General features: G+C 40.0%; 1 protein-coding gene across 4 annotated transcripts in view; it reads right to left on the reverse strand.

Annotated features, from left to right (window-relative positions):
• Window positions 1-200: 200 nt before the first annotated feature.
• Window positions 201-17,932, reverse strand: part of CEP126 (centrosomal protein 126) — a 102,294-nt gene continuing 84,562 nt past the window's right edge. For 2 of the 4 annotated variants that reach the window (XM_037740159.1, XM_017533084.2), the window contains one exon: window positions 11,640-13,394. In XM_037740159.1, coding sequence (XP_037596087.1) covers window positions 13,350-13,394 — 45 coding nt within the window. In that variant the 3' untranslated portion in view covers window positions 11,640-13,349. Of the gene's footprint in view, window positions 959-1,104; window positions 1,186-11,639; window positions 13,395-17,932 lie in introns of those variants that run through there. The other 2 variants (XR_001826619.2, XM_017533083.2) reach the window with 2 other exon arrangements.

Consider the following 17,932-nt stretch of genomic DNA (forward strand, 5'->3'; position numbering starts at 1 on the left):
CTCCTCTCATACCTTCGAGCCTTGGCCTACAGGGCAGAGTCACCACTGAAGTTCTTAGTGATATCAGTGCCCGTCTCTCACTCTTCCTCCTTGTTAAGAGCTAGTATTTACCGCATGTGAGAAGACCCTACTGAGGTCTTTCTACCACAAGGCAGCCAGAAACTCCTCCCAGTTACCCGCCTGTCTGCTGACAAGCAGATAACTAGCGTTAAATCCCAGCCCAATGCAGCTGGGGAAGTTCTAGGTCTGAGGGATCTGCAGGGAGAGGCAGCAGCAGCATCACTATCTTGTTGGCTCCTCCAGTCTGGGACTAACGATAGGATGGGAGAGATAGGCACAGATTTGGGAATCTGGTGACCCAGAATTCTTGGGGGTACCCACCCAGATATTTCAGGGCTCTGAACTTTGTGTAACAGATCTGCCTTGCCTCATAAATGCCTCTGCAACACCTCATTCTAAGTCCTATGATTGTTCCCCAGCTGAACTCTCTTCTGCAGGGTGATAAAGATCTCTTTGTAAGCAGTACCACCACAAGTGCATCCTGGCTTTCACACTTAACCTTTAGTTGTTAACTGCTCTCAGTTTCTCATCACTCTGAAGGGTTTCAATTCAACTTAGTAATAACTAGTTGCTGTCTTTGCAGGTATTGTCCCCACTGCATCGTTTAAGTGCCTGGATTCTTGCATGGACAAGCCTGTTTTTCTCAGGGGATGTTTCCCCAGGTCGTCACCTGTGACATAGTGGCAGTCAAGCCACTACTTTAAGCCAGGGACAATCTGTGACCCACTTTCCACTCAGCATGGAGTTTTCTTTGCCAGTGAGTGATCCCATCACAATCTCCACCTTACAGCCTGCTTTCTTGGCCCGTTCCTGGTACCAATTATGTCAGTTCAGTTCCTCCGAGAAGCAGGTATCAAGATGGAATTAGAGGTGGACGAGATGGATTGGGAAGAAATACCTGTGAAGGATAAATATTACTGTGTTATGATGTGGGTCTGACACATGTGAAAGGAGCTTGGGAAGGAAGAAGTAGTTCTGAGAAAGGAAGTCTTGTCCAGTCCTATTGAGGCCCCCCTAAGTAAAGACAGCCCACCAGAGAAGTACCTTACTGGGTATGAACTATCTGTTTCCAGTACACCCATGATTTTCCACAGTCTTCCAGAATTTTCAGTCACTGGGAGCAGTCTGGGGAGAGCAAGGCATTGATGTGAACACCATGGTGGATGCAGAAAGTACAGCAGGCAGGGGCTGTCAGCCAATAGTCTCTTTGGCACACGTTAACTGTTGAAGGGAAATCTGAGTGGTGCATGTTCATGCTACCATAGCTATTGTTGCCTGACAGGTTTGCAATGCTTGCTTTGCTGTAAATCAGATTTCTTTATTTGCATGAGTTTTTATTGATTTTTATATGTATTTGATTTTTAATAATATGTATTTTATTGAGTTTGCTGTGTATCTTGTGTTAGTACCACATTATCTTAATTATAAGAGCTTTTGCTGGCTGCCGTGTCTCATGTCTGTAATCCCAACACTTTGGGAGGCTGAGGTTGGTGGATCGCTTGAGGCTAGGAGTTTGAGACCAGCCTGGCCAACATGGGAAAACCCGGTTTCTACTAAAAATACAAAAATTAGCCTGGTGTGGTGGTGCACACCCATAATACCAACTACTTAGGTGGCTGAGGCAGGAAAATCACGTGAATCAGTGAGCCAAGATGGTTGCACGGTACTCCAGCCTGGGTGACAGAGCAAGATTCTGTCTCAAAAAAAAGAGAAAAACCCAAAAAGTCTTGTTATTTGATAGGGCAAGGACCTCTACATTAGTTGTTTTCAGACACAGGTGTATCTGGGCTATTCTTGTTCTTTCCTCTTTCACATAATTTTTTAGAATTGCTTGTCAAGTTCCACAAACAGCCCTTTGTGTTTTAGTTGGCATTGCATTAATGTTGAATATCAGTGGGAAGAATTGACATGATATTAAGTTTCAAATCCAAGGATGTGGTATATACATCCATTTATTTAAGTCTTTTAAAATATTTTTCAATATGTTAATCTTTTTTTCCAGAAAAGGATTGTATATCTTTTTAAAGATTCATCATTGGTATTTTAAATTTTGTTATTTTTGTAAATGGTATCTTTTAAAAAGTTACAACTTTTTTTTGGTCGTTTCTTGCCAGGGTGTAGTCGTGCCTTTCAAAATGGTCCTACCTTGAGGCAAAGGGGCCAGGACTTTGTACCCCACATCAACCAGACATTGGATAAGGGCGGCCCTCAGGGACTGGGTGTGGCCCTGTGTGAGGAGCTCTGGGCCTGCGGGAAATGCCTGGAGAGTGACTCAGCTGAGAGCTGTCAGCCACCGACATTCCTGTCAGCTGGGGAAAGACTCCCTGGGTCCTGAAGGGGCTATCTCAGCAGCAAGCCCTCAGCAATCACTAAATGCCTTTTAACGGGTTAAAGAAATTCTCTTTTTACATCAGAGTCTGCCTCAAAAATAAAAATAAAAATAAAAGAAAATTCTCTTTTATTCTTTTTTCTTTCTTTCTTTCTTTCTTTTTTTTTTTTTTTGAGACGGGGTCTCTCCCTGTTGTCCATGCTGGAGTGCAATGGTGCAATCTCGACTCACTGCAACCTCCGCCCGCCGGGTTCAATTAATTCTCTTGCCCCAGTCTCCCAAGTAGCTGGGACTACAGGCGTGTGTCACCACTCCAGGCTAACTTTTTGTATTTTTAGCTGAGACGGGTTTTCATCATGTTGGCCCAGCTGGTCTCTTTTATTCTTAGTTTTACAGTTAAATGTTCTTGCTTTGGTAAAAGAAGGGTCCAGCTGTATTGTATGACATTTGGATCTGGGGTTTAACTGTTTGTCTAACAGACTTCCAACTAATCCTGTTTCAGTTTTACCTTTCCCGCTAGTTTCCAGAACTACTGGATGTCTTTCAAACCTGGGCCCTTCTGGTTTTGCAGGAAAGACTGGCTAGCTTTAGCTTTCCCCTACTGCCAGCATAGGTTTTAGCTTTCCTTGATTATCTAAATCAGTTACCACTTCATTACCTGCTTTCTGACCTTCAAAGTTTTGGCGCTGTCTTCCCTTCTTTTCTCTTTGTCCTTGTACTCCTCCTTTTATTTTATTATTATTTACAACAATTGAGACATCTAGGGTATCTTTTTGTTTCTTTTTCTTTTTTTTTGAGATGGAGTCTGGATCTGTCACCCAGGCTGGGGAGCAGTGGCATGATCTCAGCTCACTGCACCCTCTGCCTCCTGAGTTCAAGCGAGTCTTCTGCCTCAGCCTCCTGAGTAGTTGGGATTACAGATGCCCGCCACCACACCTGGATAATTCTTTTTGTATTTTCAGTAGAGACAGGGTTTTTCACCATGTTGGCCAGGCTGGTCTGGAACTCCCAACCTCAGATGATCCATCAGCCTCAGCCTCCCAAAGTGCTGAGATTACAGGCATAAGCCCCCATGCTTGCCTGATAGCTCTCCTTTTTAATCCTTGTCATTTAAGTAGGGTTTCGGGAAGGAGCAGAGGTGTAATAAAAGTGTGCTTCCAATTGCTCTCTTGCCTGGAAGCAAGAGATTTATGAAGTAAGGGCAAGGCAGGCTGAGTTTGACACATGCTGTTTCTAATGCTTGAAATACTTCCTCTTCCATCCTTGCTTGTCTAACTCATCCTTCAGCTCTCCCTTTGGTAGTCACATTTTCCAGAAGGCCTGTCTTCACAGCCCAAGTCTGGATTAGATGGCCCTTCTAGACAATCTGTTATAACCTGTGTTCAGCCCTTGTCACATTTTGCTGTAGTTACCTGTTTACCAGTCTTTAAGATCTCACAGGCTAAATGTTTTGATTAGCAGGATTGTATTTGATCTCTGTTGGAATCCCTCATCTGAAGCATAGGGATGATTTAAGAAGCACTTAATAAAGTTGTATTGAGTGAATACATAGTACATAGCTCTCACTTTCTGCAAATATAATTTTTGTTCTTCTTTGCTGGGCTGAAGAAACCAAAAAAGGCTAAATACTAGTTTTATTTTCATGGACATTGGAAGCTTTAACCAATGCCATTTAAAAAGTACTTGGATTTCATCTTTAATATGAAGAGTTAGATGGAGTGGATGATGTATACATTTCTTTCTTTAAAATTATTTGAAATTTTTGGAAAGTTTTCTACTTAATCTTTAAAAAAAGGCGTTGTAGACAATCTCTAGAAGAAAGGCATTTTGACAACTACTGCATATACAACTAAATATGAGGATAAAATATTAAAAATGGAAAAGAGATTTTAAAGAATTTTTAGGTGTTCATAAACATTGTTTAGGTCATGATCCATTTTAGGAAATATAAGCAAATTGTTAACTTTGGCAATCTTTGAATATAAATTAATATAAAATTTCATATCAAATTTACCATTTGTAGTACAATACTCTTAGTGCTTTCATGCTTTGCAGTCAAAAGTGACGCTGCGCCCAGCCTGGATGGCAGGAAGATTGCTTGAGCCCAGGAGTTTGAGACTAGCCTGGGCAACATGGCAGGATCCCATCTCTTTAAAAAAATTTTTAAAAAAAGGGCCATCCAACGCAACAAAACTCAGACTGATGTAACTTTACCAAGGGAAAGTTCTTGGAGAGTTTGTTTTGATTGATGTTTATATACAGGAGATAAAGCAAAATTGTACTTACTCATCTTCTGATTCTGAAGGTCCAGGGGCCCCTTTTAAGAATATCTGTAGGTAAGGAAGATGCTTTTGTGACAAGTAACCTCACCCTCCAGTATAGAAAATCTATTACAGGGTCTGTAATTCAGCTACACAGGGCATCTGGAAAGGCAGACTTTGAGGGGCATTCCTTCTCTTTCATGTGTATACTTTTATAAAAGGAGACAATTTCATTTGCTTTTAATTTTTTTGGACTTCTCTAATTAAAGTTACACGTGCACAATATAGATAGTATGAAATATATAGAAAAAATGTATTAAGGGCCGGGTGCAGTGGCACACAACTGTAATCCCAGCACTTTGGGAGGCCAAGGCGGGTAGATCACGAGGTTAGAAGTTCAAGACCAGCCTGGCCAACATGGTGAAACCCTGTCTCTATTGAAAAAAAAATAAAAAAAGAAAAAGAAAAAATGTATTAAGAAAAAATGAAAATCACCTGGAATTCTACTGCAGTGAAACCAGCACTCCTGATGTTCAGTTGCGTTACTTTCCTGGCTTTTGCTTCTTGAAGTGTTTATTTCCGCCCATGGTTTAGATGCTGTAAGTATAGCTCCAGGTTTCTCTATTTCCACTTAGCAATGAATCATTGCTATTTCTTTAATTCATTAAATATTCTTTGAAAATATAATTTTAATGGTTATGTAATAGTCATCATATAAATGTCATGTAATTTAACAGTTTTTCTGTTTATCATCTTAGAGTTTTTTTTTTATTTTTCCTATTACAGCAACAAGCTATATTTCATAACTTTATTGTAAGTCTTCTTATACCTGAGGAAATTCAGTCTCTAACTCTTAAGAATGAAAGTAAACACAGGTTTGTAGCAGAGAATTCTTTGAGATAATACATGTGAAATGTATACAAGTTATTAATAGAAAAGGTAATATATTTGTTAGGTATAATTAGTGTATGGGGAATTTAATTTGTATTATTTATATTATTATCTGTATTATTAAACTTAAGCAGCCTACTATTCAAAAAAGTTAGATCATATCTACTTTCAGAATAAATTAAATCATAAACCATAGTCTATGTGACATATTTATAATAATAAACCGTGTTGTCAGAGACCACTCATTGTCAAACTGGATGGCAAGTGAGTGACGATATATTACACCTTGTAACCAACATTGGTTTTAAAATAAAATACAATAGAATATAAAAATATCAAAGGGCATCCCTTATTTTTCTTATTTGAAAGAGTGAAAGCTGCTGGTATTGACTGATAGAAACGTTTATTGTTTTATAACCACTAGAGGGCAGTCATTACATCAGTTTTAAAAAAGTCCAACTAGCAGCTTAATACAAGTTGACCTAGTTTTGCAACTGATTATGATGACATAAAATTACATTTGAGAAGATTGTTGGCCTGTTAATGTACTATTATTTGAAGACCTATTCATGGCACACACTCACATGTTCTGTAATGCAGTGAGAAGGTAAGTGTGATATTACAAGGCAGTTACGCATGCCATTTGGGCTTATGTTTGCCTTTCTAGCCTCATATCCTGCCAAGCCCCAACTGCAACCTGAACTGAAATCATGCTGAGCTACTTGTAGTTGCCTTGAACATACTGTTCTGTCTTCCTGGAGCATTTTTTGTGTCCCTCTCTGCCTGGTGAACCCCAACTTACCCTTTAAGCCCCAATATCCTAACTGTCCTGGACAGAACAAATTATGTGCTTTTTCCACTTCACTCCTTTAGGGTCAAGTTCAGCCCTATTACAGTTGATTACTTATGTCTCATTCCCCCAGGAAACTGAACTACTGGATGGCAAGGGATATGTCATTTCTTTTTTTTTTTTTTTTTTTTTGTAGCTGGGTATAGTGCCTGACACATAGACAGTGCTTAACATAAATATTTAGTCAATGAGCAAATAAAAGTGCTATAAACAGATACTATAATGAGTTTCTTCCTTACATAATCTATTGATCCTTCTACCCTCTCATTTTGTATATGCCACTAACAAAGCAGCTATTCAACCTCCGAAGCAAACCAAAGGCAGAGTGTTTGACTTATTGATGGTGAGGGAGGGTTAGGCATTACTGAATATGAGAGGGAAAGGGAATTTCGGAGGATAATTTAGATTTCCCTAGTATTTCCCCCATGATGACTTGCAAGATGATACTTACTTTAGGAATACAATAGCTATTAAACAACCTTTATTTTCCCATCCCTTCCTTACATTAGCAATATTTACTTGGCCAAGTAAGTAAAGCAGTTTTGTTTGCCATTTTGGCTAGCAGCTAATGGTGCTGACTCCTTTGGTATTAAGAACACAGGGTGCCAGCTGGGTGCAGTGGCTCATGCCTGTAATTCCAGCACTTAGGAAGAGCAAGGCAGATGGATCACCTGAGGTCAGGAGTTTGAGACCAGCCCGGGCAACATGGTGAACCCCATCTCTACTAAAAATACAAAATTAGCCAGGTATGGTGGCTCATGCCTGTAATCCCAGCTACTATGGAGGCTGAGGCAGGAGAATTGCTTGAAACTGGGAGGTGGAGGTTGCAGTGAGCCAAGATTGTGCCACTGCACTCCAGACTGGGTGATAAGAGTGAAACTCTGTCTCAAAAAAAAAAAAAAAAAAGGAGACAGTGTGCCTAGTACATTCCATTGGTGGTCTACAAAATCTAAAAAGATTTAAAGTTTCAGTATTTCCTAAGTGCTCATATGGCAAATTAAATAATTATCCACCAAATTGGTATATGCATTTTCTTATAAAAGTTTTTGTTATATGTTCACCTTAGTCATGTTTGTAAAAAGTTTAAAAAATATTTTTAGCAAATTCTAAATCTTGTAAATAAGCCTATACTCATAATCATCTGGAAAATTCTGCTCTGAAAAGAAACCTTGGCCAGGTGTGGTGGCTCACGCCTGTAATCCCAGCTCTTTGGGAGGCTGATGTGGGCAGATCACTTGAGGTCAGCAGTTCGAGACCAGCCTGGCCAACATACTGAAACCCTGTCTCCATTAAAAATACAAAAATTATCCAGACATGGTGATGGGCGCCTGTAATTCTAGCTACTCAGGAGGCTGAGGTAGGAGAATCACTTGAACCCGGGTGGTGGAGGTTGCAGTGAGCCGAGATGGTGCCCTGCACTCCAGCCTGGATGACAGAGCGAGACTTTGTCTCAAAAAAGAAAACTAGTTGTACATGATAGAGGTTATGTTACGTCTAAAGACAGATGGACTTTGGTTTGATTCTTGGATATATCTTTCCCCACCTTTGCAACCTTGGGCACATTACTTAACCTCATAACACCTCAGTTCCCTTATTTGAATATGGACATAGTAATGATACTACTTATTTCATTGGGTTGCTGGGGGATTAGATAAAATCCTGCATATAAAGAGCTTTGCACAAGACTTGGCATATTATAAGCTTTCAACAAACGTTAGCTGTTGTTACAGGAAGTCTTTATTGCAAGATAAAATCTTTTTTTTTTCTTGGCATATAGACTTTTCTCCCTTTCAAATAATCAGCTCTTAATGTTTTTTTTTTCTTCCACTGTGGCAATAAAAAGGAGTATTTTTGTATTTTTAGTAGAGACAGGGTTTCACCATCTTGGCTGGGCTGGTCTTGAACTCCTGACTTCAAGTGATCCACCTGCCTTGGCCTCCCAAAGTGCTGGGATTATAGGTGTGAGCCACCACACCCAGTCCAGACTTTATTAAAATTCTACGATTCTTTTTTTTTTTTTTTTTTTTTTTTTTTTTCTACGATTCTTTTTTTTTTTTTTTTTTTTTTTTTTTTTTTTTTGAGACAGAGTCTCCACTGGAGTGCAGTGGTGAAATCTCAGCTCATGCAACCTCTACCTCCCCGGTTCAAGCGATTCTCCTGCCTCAGCCTCCTGAATAGCTGGGACTACAGGCACCCACCACCACACCTGGATAATTTTTAGTAGAGACGGGGTTTCATCATATTGGCCAGGCTTCTTTTGAACTCCTAACCTTGGGATCCAATTTTATTAATTTTAATACAGTCAGATTCATTTGTCACAATCTGCATTCCATGTTGGATTCTTCCAGCATCCTGGACGTTTTTCTTATTTGCATACCGTAAATTCATTCTTTGTAGAATTGTGTAGGTGTTGACATATGCATGTTTAACTTTCTTATACCGGAAGCAGGGCTCAGGAGAGATCCCTCTAAGGTCTTCTTGCTGGCTACCAGCTTCAGGCTATTTGGGTGTAACGTAGAACTGGAAATTGTGCCAAAGATGACTGAGCCCTGCTTCTGGTATGAGAAAGTTAAACATATTCAAAATGGATGCTGAGCAACATAAAATTATAAGAATTCTCTGTATATCTCCAACTTCAATCTAGCACCACAAGTTTTATTCTAGTATTCCCCCTTTCTGGGAAAGGCAAAATAACAGAAACAAAATCCAGATCAGTGGTTGCTCAGGGCTGTATGAAGGAATTTTTGGCATGAAAGGGCTGTTCTTCAGGGTACGGTAGTGGTAGGTATACAACACTATGCATTTGTCAACATCTTCACAATTCTACAAAGAGTGAATTAATAAAATTAGTAAACTATCACAACTTAGGAGGCTAAGATAGAAAGATTGTTTGAGGTCAGGGGTTCCAGTCTAGCCCAGGCAACACAATGATATCCTATCTCTTAAAAAACAGGAAAAAAAAAAAAGGCTGGGGATTGCAGTGCATGCCTTTAGTCCCAGATACTGGGGAGGCTGAGGTGGGCATGTCTGTTGAGCCAGGAGTTCGAGGCTGCAGTGAGCTGATTTTGCCACTGCACTCCAGTCTGGGTGATAAAGTGAGACCTCTAACTCTTTTTCTTTTTTTTTTTTTCGGTAATGGCTGTAAGCAAAGACCCCTAACTCTTAAAAAAACAGCAACAAAAACCAAACAAAACCCTACTACAGTGAAGGTGGTGGAGAAGAAAGGAGCTGGCCTTAATAACTTTGGAAAACTGTGTGTTGACTGTGCAAGTAAGATTGGGGATGAAAATAATGATATAAATGCTGTACTTTAGTTGGTAGTTTCTCCTAGGTATGTGGATTAGCAATTCTGAAGCGAATTTTCATGTATACTAGAGTTAAATTAGTGCATGCATTGTGGCCAATGAATGTCAGGTTTCTCAATGTCAAAGGAGATACAAATAAACATTTTGGGAATTTTTATTTTAAAAATTTACAGAGATATAAAAACTAAGTCACATTTAATTATACATTTAATGAATCATTTTTATTGTAAAGGGTACATTACATGACATTGACAAAATTTAGTACATGTAATAGCTATCAAAATACATATGTGTGTGTATATTTATATATGTATACAGTACACTTTTCACAAGCAGCTTCAACATTCATAAGAAACACAGACATAGTCATTCTGGTGCACTATGGATTTAAAATAAGGTCATGGTAATCCTCCCTGATATCAATTTTAAAATGAAGAATACATTTTTCTGACCAGTTATTAGAAGCCCTGCCTCTCACAAATGTGTTTTTCTTTCGATTATTTGATACCTTCTGCCCAAGAGATTCTATCTCTTTTTTGTTGTTGTTTGAGACAGGGTCTCGCTCTGTCACTCAGGTTGGAGTGCAGTGGCATGATCTCTGCTCACTGCAACCTCTGCCTCCTGGGCTCAAGCGATCCACCACCTTAGCCTCCCCAGCAGCTGGGACCACAGGCATGCACCACCAAGCCCAGCTATCTTTTTTTTTTTTTTTTTTTTTTGTATTTTTAGTAGAGACAGGGTCTTGCCATGTTGCTCAGGCTGATCTTGAACTCCTGAGTTCAGACAGTCCACCTGCCTCGGCCTCCCAAAGTGCTGGGATTGCAGGTATGAGCCAGCATGCCCAGCCTGAGATTACTGTCTCATAAGAAGTTTCATAAGTTTTTCTACTGAGGAAAGTGATGCTTTCTTTGATTTTCTCTAAATTTACTTCTTCACATATGAAAGGAGACTCTTTTTCCTTAGAAGTTGAAGATGCAGTGTAAAAGGGCATTTTTCTTTCTTATATTATCAAAAATATATATATATATATTTTAAGACAGTCTCGCTCTGTTGCCAGGCTGAAGTGCAGTGGTGTGATCTTGGCTCACTGCAATTGCTGCCTCCTGGGTTGAAGTGATTCTCCTGCCTCAGCCTCCTGAGTAGCTGGGACTACAGGCACATGCCACTTTGCCCAGCTAATTTTTGTATTTTTAGTAGAGAGGGGGTTTCACCATGTTGGTCAGGATGTTCTCCAACTCTTGACCTCATGATCTGCCCATCTCAGCCTCCCAAAGGGCTGGGATTATAGGCGTGAGCCACTGCGCCTGGCCTAAAAACAGTTATTTTTAAAAAGTAACATTTTTATATTTTATATAGAGATGGGGTCTTGCTACATTGCCCAGGCTGGTCTCAAACTCCTGGGCTCAAGCAATCCTCCTGCCTTGGCCTCCCACAGTGCTGGAATTACAGGCATGAGCCACTGTGTCCAGCCAAAAAATGTTATTTTTATTACGTTTTCAGTTTTCACTTTTATAGCATCGAAAGTGCTATTCTCTTTCACTTTAATTCACAAAGGATTTTACTCTTTGTCTTTCTACTTTTGTCACTTTTAATGAACCCACCTTGTATCTACTAAAGTTCTGAAGGAGTCATGGGCAGAACTGCGTAAGAATTCTGGTCATACCTTCATAAAAGGACAATGTCATAATGTGCAAGTTCTAGTAAAATGCAAATCTTACCTTGTTTCACCAGCTTACTAGTTAGGCTTATTTTATTTTTTTTTTGGCCTATTCTGACTTTGGATTTTTTAACTATTTTCAACTATCTTTTGCTTATAGAGGCATTCTTTGGCTCCTAAGTAAGATATTAAAGTGAGGGATTATTAACAGTGAACCTAGTTTGGCATGCAGGATGCTGCTGTGTACATATATGCTAGTGTATATGAATATAAACCCTGGTCGTTTTTTCTTTTTTTAAATCAAAGTGAGTTTTCACCTGAGGTGCTTGGAATGATTCACAAACAACTTGGCATACTCTTCTGGCCCACTTACCCCCATTGAAATGTTATTTTCTAAATTACACCTTATTTCACAGAATTTTTTCTTGATAGTATAAAAAATTCTCAAATATTTTCTACAGGGACACACAACTTTCTATTTAAAAGTCTAAACACTAAATTTTCTGTTGCCTTCCTAAATCCTACTTTTATAATTAAAAATAAAGGAAAGTACAAATATTTCCTTTACTGGGTCTATTTTTCCACTAATTTTCTTCATTTAAAAGTGAATTCATTTTCTGTTTTCTCTCATTTCATTGAATAGTTCTCATTTCTACCAAAATGGAGGTGGAAGCTGCGGTGGCAGAAAGAACATGGGTTTTGGAACCAGATAAACCTGAGTTTGAATCTTGATTTTGTTACCGTAGGTAGCTATGTAGCTTTGGGTAAGTTTAATTTCTTTAAGCCACCAGTTTCTCATCTGGAAAATGGAGACAAAAATACCTATGGTTTGGCTGGCTGGTCAGATTAAATAAAAAATACAGGCACAAAATTTGGTACATAGTAGGCATTTAACATGTTAATGCTTTTCTCACTACATCAAGTGTTTCAAAACTAATTATGGGGAGGAACCAAAATTTAGCAGTGTTATTAATAAAAGGCCACATAACATGTTTTCTTAAAATTCTTAATTTCTAATTTTGATTTAATACCTTTTTTTTTTTTTTTTTTGAGACAAGGGTCTCACACTGTCACCCGGGCTGGCATGCAGTGGTGAAACACAGCTCACTGCAGTCTCAACCTCCCAGGTTCAAGTAATCCTCCTGTGCTCAAGCAATCCTACAACCTCAGAACCACCCCTCCGCAAGTAGCTGGGACTATAAGTGCATGCCACCATGCCTGGTTAATTTTTGTATTTTTTGTAGAGACAAAGTTGTTCAGGCTGGTCTTGAACTCCTGAGCTCAAGCGATTAGCCCACCTTGGCCTGCAAAGTGCTGGGATTACAGGCATGAGCCAATGCTCCTGGCTTGATTCATGGCATTTTAATGAAAAATTTCATGTTTTTTTCTGTATGCCAAAGTGCCATGTATGAAATTTGGAAGAGTCAAATGTAATTGTACAGCCATAGAAAGGCCTCCTTTCACCGTACAAAAAGGTAACCTTTGCTTGATTGCTTTCGCCACAGGCCATTTTGTGGGATGTGGTAACTTTAGGAGTATTTATTACATTGATAACGGGCAATTAAAAAATCAAAATATGCCATACTTCATAAACTTCAGCAAGTTAGAGGTTTAATAGAAATCAAGAAGTTTAATAAACAAATTTTATTTAACATATATTTCAACATGGAATCTATAAATTGCAAAGGAGCACTGTGAATTCTTCAGAAAAATGTTTACTTATTCTACTCACAAGCTTCATCCTTGTGGCATGTATTCAGAGCTAGGTGATGTCCTGATTTTTGTTCAGGCAGGCATAATGTATTTCATGGTATTCTCAGAACTCTGTTAAATTTCATTGCTTTGTTAAATGTCACTGCTCACAGAATCTGAGTTAGGATGAATGTTCATGGGGGTTGTTGCTCACATGTTTCCCTATGGCTGGTTTTCACAAAACGGTATGCATCTAGTCCTAGAGAAGTACATGAAAGGTCTTCTTAGATGGATTTGGCTGGAATTATCTCTTGTCTCTGCAACTGCTGGCTCTATCTTCTCTCTTCTCCTGGAAATCAGAAAGAAGACACAAAAATGCAAACACATGCCAAAACACTGCAGCCACAAACCAGGCTGGCATGTCAAATAGTGGCATATTCAATACATCCTGACACAATTCTCTCAGGTAATGATTTTAAGGTTGGAGAGGACTTTATAGATTTACTTCAACCCTTACGTTATTTTCATCAGTACCTTTGTACTCTAAGAGGTAAAATTCCCATTTTGAAAATGTCCAATTTTACAATTTCATTAAAAATTCAGGGTTCACTGGGAGGTGGAGGTTGCAGTGAGCTGAGATCACGTGCCAATGCACTCCAGCTTGGCAACAGAGTGAGACTCCATCTCAAAAAAAAAAAAAAATTCAGGGTTCAAGACCCAGTGCGGTGGCTCACACCTGTAATCCCAGCACTTTGGGAGGCTGAGGCAGGCGGATCACCTGAGGTCAGGAGTTCGAGACCAGCCTGACCAACATGGAGAAACCCCATCTCTACTAAAAAGATAAAAATTAGCCGGGCATGGTGGCATATGCCTGCAATCCCAGCTATTGGGGGGGGCCGAGGCAGGAGAATTGCTTGAATCCAGGAGGCGGAGGCTGCGGTGAGCCAAGATTGAGCATTGCATTCCAGCCTGAGCAACAAGAGCGAAAATACATCTCAAAAAAAAAAAAAAAAAAAAAATCAGGGTTCAGGCCAAGTGTAGTGGCTCACACCTGTAATCCCAGCACTTTGGGAGGCTGAGATGGGTTGATTACTTGAGGTTAGGAGTTTGAGACCAGCCTGGCCAAAATGGTAAAACCCCATCTCTACGAAAAATACAAAAATTAGCCGGGCATGGTGGCGGTGTCTGCCTGTAATCCTAGCTACTCGGGAGGTTGAGGCTGGAGAATCACTTGAACCTGGGAGGTGGGGGTTGCAGTGAGCCGAGATCGTGCCACTGCACTGCAGCCTGGGTGAAAGACCAAGACTCCGTCTTGAAAAAAAAAATTGAGGGTTCAAAGTGAAATGATAAATTGTAACATTTGCACCTGCATATAAAGCTCTTTATTTTAAATTTTCTTCTAGATAAATTCTAGGTACCAAGAAATCTCTATAGTGTTGTATAGCAGAAATGGGAGTTCTTGGGTATGAACTTGTGAAAACAATGTCTGATGGAACTAATGATGAAAGAGCCGGGAACCCACATAGGCATGTCAGAAGGAAACCTATGGGAATGTTAGCCCCTGCTACCCTCTCCCTTTGTCCTGAATCTGTTTCATTTAGGCCTTGGAAGTTCTTTTCTCCTTTTCCATCTATGAAATAGTACTCATTTGGCTAACTCTGAAGCTTTTTTCAGAATGTTGTTCATCTCCCCTATGTTTATATACCTGTGAAGTTAGCGCTTTTTACACTGATTTATAAGAGACCGCTTATTTTTACATTTCCTCTATTAGACTGTATGCATCAGGAAAACAAAGCCATTGTAAGAATTATGGGACTAAGATATTTATTATAGGAATTACATTTTACCAAATATGGGAGGAACTGCGAGAATGAAGGTCTGGAAAAGGAAAATTGGAGGATTAGAGTATAAGGGGCAAGGGATAAAAATCTAGCCTGCTTTACTGTGGAGTGCCAGTCGGGATCAGAGAAACAATGACTAAGCAGGCTGTTTGAAGCACTGGTGTGGGTAAACAAATAGGAGCTTGCAGGGGAATCTGATATTCCAAGCATGCCCAAGCTGCTGAAGTGGAACCATGAAGTAGGAGCTTGCTGGGGAAATCTATGGAAACTGCTGCATGTGGAAAAACTCTGCTTTTCTGAAGCTACTGTCTTCAGGTCTGCAGCCTGGTCGCTGGTGGTGGGCCTGGGGCTGCTGTTGGTCAGCAGAGTCTGTAGTCATGAAGATGCTATGGAGAGGAGAAGAGTGAGCTGCTGGCACCTTTGTATTTGCCCATCACTGTGACTGACCATGGTGATCTTCCAACAATAATGGCTTCTGGTCACTTCTGCCTTCTTTTGTGGCCAAAATGTCTAACCTAGAAATGTGAATCCTAGCCTTAGCAAAGTTAGCTATTTTGTGATCATGATGTATTCTTAGAATGTAGCAAAGTTTCTGGCACACAGACAGTACTTATATTTAATAAATGAAAGAAGAAAATGGAAGACCACTTATACACTGCAAATGAGAAAGCAAAGCAAGATTTGTCTGGCGAATTTTTTGTATTTTAGTAGAAATGGGGTTTCACCATATTGCCCAGGCTGGTCTCGAACTGCTGAGCTCAGGCAACCCACCCCCCCTGGCCTCCCAAAGTGCTAGAATTACAGGCATGAGTGACTGCGCCGGCATTATGCTTCTTTTCATTTCTACTCATTTCTAGACAATCCATCCAATACCTTAGCAACTCAATTTCTTGGCCTCAATGATCTTATATTTATATTGGCTTTCCTTCCTTCCCTGCTTCATATCCCTTGTCATTCCAATAATATAAGTTCCTTACCACAGGCTGCTTTCTGAGAAACCAAGGCTGAGACTCTTAGTAAAAACTCAACCCTGATCATATCTAACCACTCTTTTAGGTGAAATGACAAAGGGTAGTGCAAAACACAAATACCTCAAGTTTCTCTATTACAATTCATTGTCCAGCTCTGTGAGATAATATTCACATCTTCTTTCCCCTTACTCAGTTGATTACTTTGCTTATTTAACTAAAAATAAAAGCTACTAGAAGAGAGTCTCTCCATATTTCCACTACCATACCTTTAAATCTCCCTGCTTCTGTACTCACAGATTTGTCCTCCTTCCATAGTTCTATGTGAGGCCAATTTCTCCCCTTCCACTAAAGCTCAATCCCCATTACCTACACAAAGACTGCTCCTACAAATATGGTTCTCTCTCTGGATCACTTTTAATTACACACAGTTACGCTGTTAACATTTTTTTTTTTTTTTGAAGCAGTCTCACTCTGTTGCCCAGGCTGTAGTGGCATGTTCTCGCCTCACTGCAACCTCTGCCTTCTGGGTTCAAGCGATTCTCCTGCTTCAGCCTCCCAAGTAGCTGGGACCAGAGGCATGTGCCACGACACCCAGCTAACCTCTGTTATTTTTAGTAGACATGAGGTTTCATCATGTTGGCCAGGCTGGTCTTGCACTCCTGACCTCAGGTGGTCCACCCACCTTGGCCTCCCAAAGTACTGAGATTATAGGTGTGAGCCACTGCACCCAGCCAGATTCAATTTTTGATCTTTGACTGCTGACAGCTTTTAAGCCTCACCTTTCTCTTGTCCCCTGTGCTTTATATCTGGGCATGCTAATGAGAAGGCCCAAGTGCTTTTTCCTTTGGCTTTGGCAGGAGATTCAAATCAGGAGATTCAAGCCCCAGCTTGCACTTAGGAATCCTCAGCCCGGCCCTACGTAGCTTCTAACTGCAATAAAAAGACCCAAGCCAGTCTCCTTTCCTTGAAGTCTCAAGCCATTTCAGACCTGCTGTGAAGGCCTGACATGCTGTCCCCAAGGACATCAATTATGTTAGTAATAAAGCTTTTCATACTCTTTTGGTGTGTGGGGTTTCATTAGTCTCTATAAGTTAACCAGATTTTGGGTATGAGTCCATCTACTTCTAAAAAGGAGTTACAACATTATAATATCTCCCACCTTAAAAAAAAGTCTTAGCTAGGATTTAAGTTAGATTGTTTCAACAGAGGTTAAAAGTAAAAGTGGCTTAAATAAGATAGTTGATTTCTTGCTCACATGAAAGTTCTAGCCGGTGTGGTTACTCTGCTGTATAATGTCAGCAGGGTCCCAGGTTTAATCTAGCTTGCTTTTGTACCAGCCCTAGCTATGACCTATGACTGCATGGTACAGTGATATACCTCAAGTCTGTATTCCACCCAGCATGGAGAAAGAAGTAGAAGGAGAAAAGGGCATTTTTTTCTTCCCCACAGCTCTAAACTTAGTCATAAAGCCATTTTAGCTATAAGAGAGGCTGAGTAACATTGTTTTTATTCTGGTAGCTAGGAACCTGTAAAACAGATGTTATTACTAGAAAAAAGGCAAGAATGAATATTAGAGGACAACTAGCAGTTTCTGTCCCCCAAATTTCCCTTGACTCTTAAGTTCTCAGAGTAGGCAGAATAACCTGCCCCACTCCTCCATCCCAAGATGTCCACTTTCTAATCCCAGAACCTATGACTATGTTAGTTTACAAGGCAAAGGGGAATTATGGTTGCCAATAGAATAAAGTTTGCTAATCAGCTGATCTTAAGACAGATATCCAGGATTATTCAGGGGGTCCCAATATAATCATAAGCATCCTTAGAAGTGGAAGAGAAAGGCAGAAGATCAAAGTGAAGTGAGAATGATTTGACCCACTATTAATGGCTGTGAAGATGAAGAAAGGATCCATGAACCAAGGAGTGTAAGTGGACTCTAAAAACCAGAAAAGGCAAGAAAACAGATCCTTCCCTTGAGGTTCCAGAAAGGACCACAGCCCTACTTATACATTGATTGTAGTACAGTGAGTCTAGGTATCAGGCTTCTAATTTCCAGAACTGAAAAAAACTATTTAAAA

This window comes from Cebus imitator, unplaced genomic scaffold (genome assembly GCF_001604975.1).
Source record: "Cebus imitator isolate Cc_AM_T3 unplaced genomic scaffold, Cebus_imitator-1.0 Scaffold79, whole genome shotgun sequence".
Taxonomy (NCBI): Eukaryota; Metazoa; Chordata; class Mammalia; order Primates; family Cebidae; genus Cebus; species Cebus imitator.